The 1,768-nt window shown below is 42.3% G+C and overlaps 1 protein-coding gene across 1 annotated transcript; it reads right to left on the bottom strand.

The window, feature by feature from the left end:
* Window positions 1-615: 615 nt before the first annotated feature.
* LOC126699696 (uncharacterized) lies at window positions 616-1,525 on the bottom strand. Its single transcript, XM_050397644.1, has one exon. The coding sequence runs from the start codon at window positions 1,397-1,399 to the stop codon at window positions 788-790; it is 612 nt and encodes a 203-aa protein (XP_050253601.1). The 5' UTR covers window positions 1,400-1,525; the 3' UTR covers window positions 616-787.
* Between the last annotated feature and the right edge of the window lie 243 nt (window positions 1,526-1,768).

Genomic DNA, 1,768 nt, shown 5'->3' with positions numbered 1-1,768 from the left:
TTTTTTTTTTTTCACTTGGGAAAGTGAGACTCATTTCCGGTGAGATCTTTTGTTCAAATTTGGATACCTCTCCCTATCTGTCTGTTTATCTGTCATCATTAATGTTGAATCTACAATTGCCATTATCTTTAGCTAGTTTCGAATGACACCCTAACAACCATTGTTTATACACAGTTGACGGTGGCTTATTCCCTCCTAAGTCCTAGCTCCACTCGACATGGTCAATTTAAGTGTCACGTTGAGCCTGAAACCTGACTTGACTATGCCTTTGGACACCCCTGTAGTCACTATGGCCCATCAGGTTATTTGAAATCCGACTTTAGAATTGTGCTACAAGCCTACAACAACTGGACGGTACTTTTAGTCTTTACCCAATAGTACAAACTTACAAATAAACAAATAGAGACATTGATGGAACAATGAACACTCGAGTAGGTGTCAAATCCAGTTCCATAAATCAGTCAAAATTCTTTTGAGTGAATTAGAATAAGTTCTCTAATTTTTTTTTTTTTTTTTTTAAGTAAGAAATGCAAAAGGAAAGATATTTATGCAAACCTATCAACAAAAAAAGAAGGAGAAGATATTTATGCAATCATAAACAAAAAAAAGAAAAAGAAAAATGAAAACCAGCTATTACTATTATTATTTTAGGAAACTACAGAGATTGTTCTTTTCCATACATTATCCATATGCATTTATTTTAAAATATATTAATTTTGATAAACATAAGGCCAAAATGGCCAAAAGCAAAAGCATAGAGCTCAGCCAAACAGACCCTATTATACTCTCATTCTAGATTGGTGTGGCGTGATCGGACGGCTTCAGTGCTCTCACCCAGGACCTCACCCAATTTATATACCACCATCTCAAACAACACAAACAAAGCCCCCTCATACACACTCCCCATCGGAAGCAACGGCCTAGATTTTGCCACGTCACCATCATCCTCATCATCCGCCATGGTTTGCGCTGGAACGTAACAAACCACGCTAGCGTGCTTAACGCACGAACCAGTCTCGGGCTGGGCCGTTAGGAGCAAGACTCTGGCGCCGTTGGATCTCGCCACGTGGCATATGGCGTCGACGGTGGAGAACCCTCCAGGCCCAGCAGAGGCTATGAGGAGGTCGGTGGCGGATATAGGTGGAGTTGTCATGTCGAAGACTAAGTGGGCCGAGAGGCCCAAGTGGGCTAGGCGCATGCAAAGGGCTTTTAGCATTAGGCCCTCTCGGCCCACTCCGTAGAGGAAGACACGGCCCTTTTGGGATGATGTGGCAGTGAGCTCGGTTACCATGAGGTCTAAGGGTTGTGGGTACGGGTGTGTGGGTTTGGTGAAGATTGAGGATATGTGGGTGCATATTTGGGTGGCTAGGGAGGCCATTGATGTATCCTTGGAGACCATTTTCAACAATTGGGAAAAGGCCTTTTTGGCTAGGAGTTGTGTTGAGTTGGGGTGTGGTGTGGTGTGGTGTGTATATACCAGAGAAGATACTGTTTATACAGATGCTGTTTGTTGAAGACAAACACAGGCAGACCTCAGAAGACCTTTTATTTGCAACTACAACATTATATAAATTAATATATGAACGCATCAGTTTTGTCATTTATGTTAACGAAGTGAGCTAAAGGCCCAGGGGCATACAGAGAGGATTCAGCATGAGGCCCCTCCTGGCCCGGTCCATAGAGGAAACTAGTCAAACACTACTGTTTTGGGCTTGATTTATAGAAAGGAAATCATTGTTTCATACACATTTTTTTAAGAATGTGCACA

This window comes from Quercus robur, chromosome 9 (genome assembly GCF_932294415.1).
Source record: "Quercus robur chromosome 9, dhQueRobu3.1, whole genome shotgun sequence".
NCBI classification, from domain to species: domain Eukaryota; kingdom Viridiplantae; phylum Streptophyta; class Magnoliopsida; order Fagales; family Fagaceae; genus Quercus; species Quercus robur.
This window is presented reverse-complemented; position numbering and strand designations above follow the sequence as displayed.

Coding starts and splice junctions, on each gene's coding strand:
- LOC126699696 (XM_050397644.1), bottom strand. CDS start 1,399: ATGGTCTCCAAGGATACATCAATGGCCTCCCTAGCCACCCAAATATGC.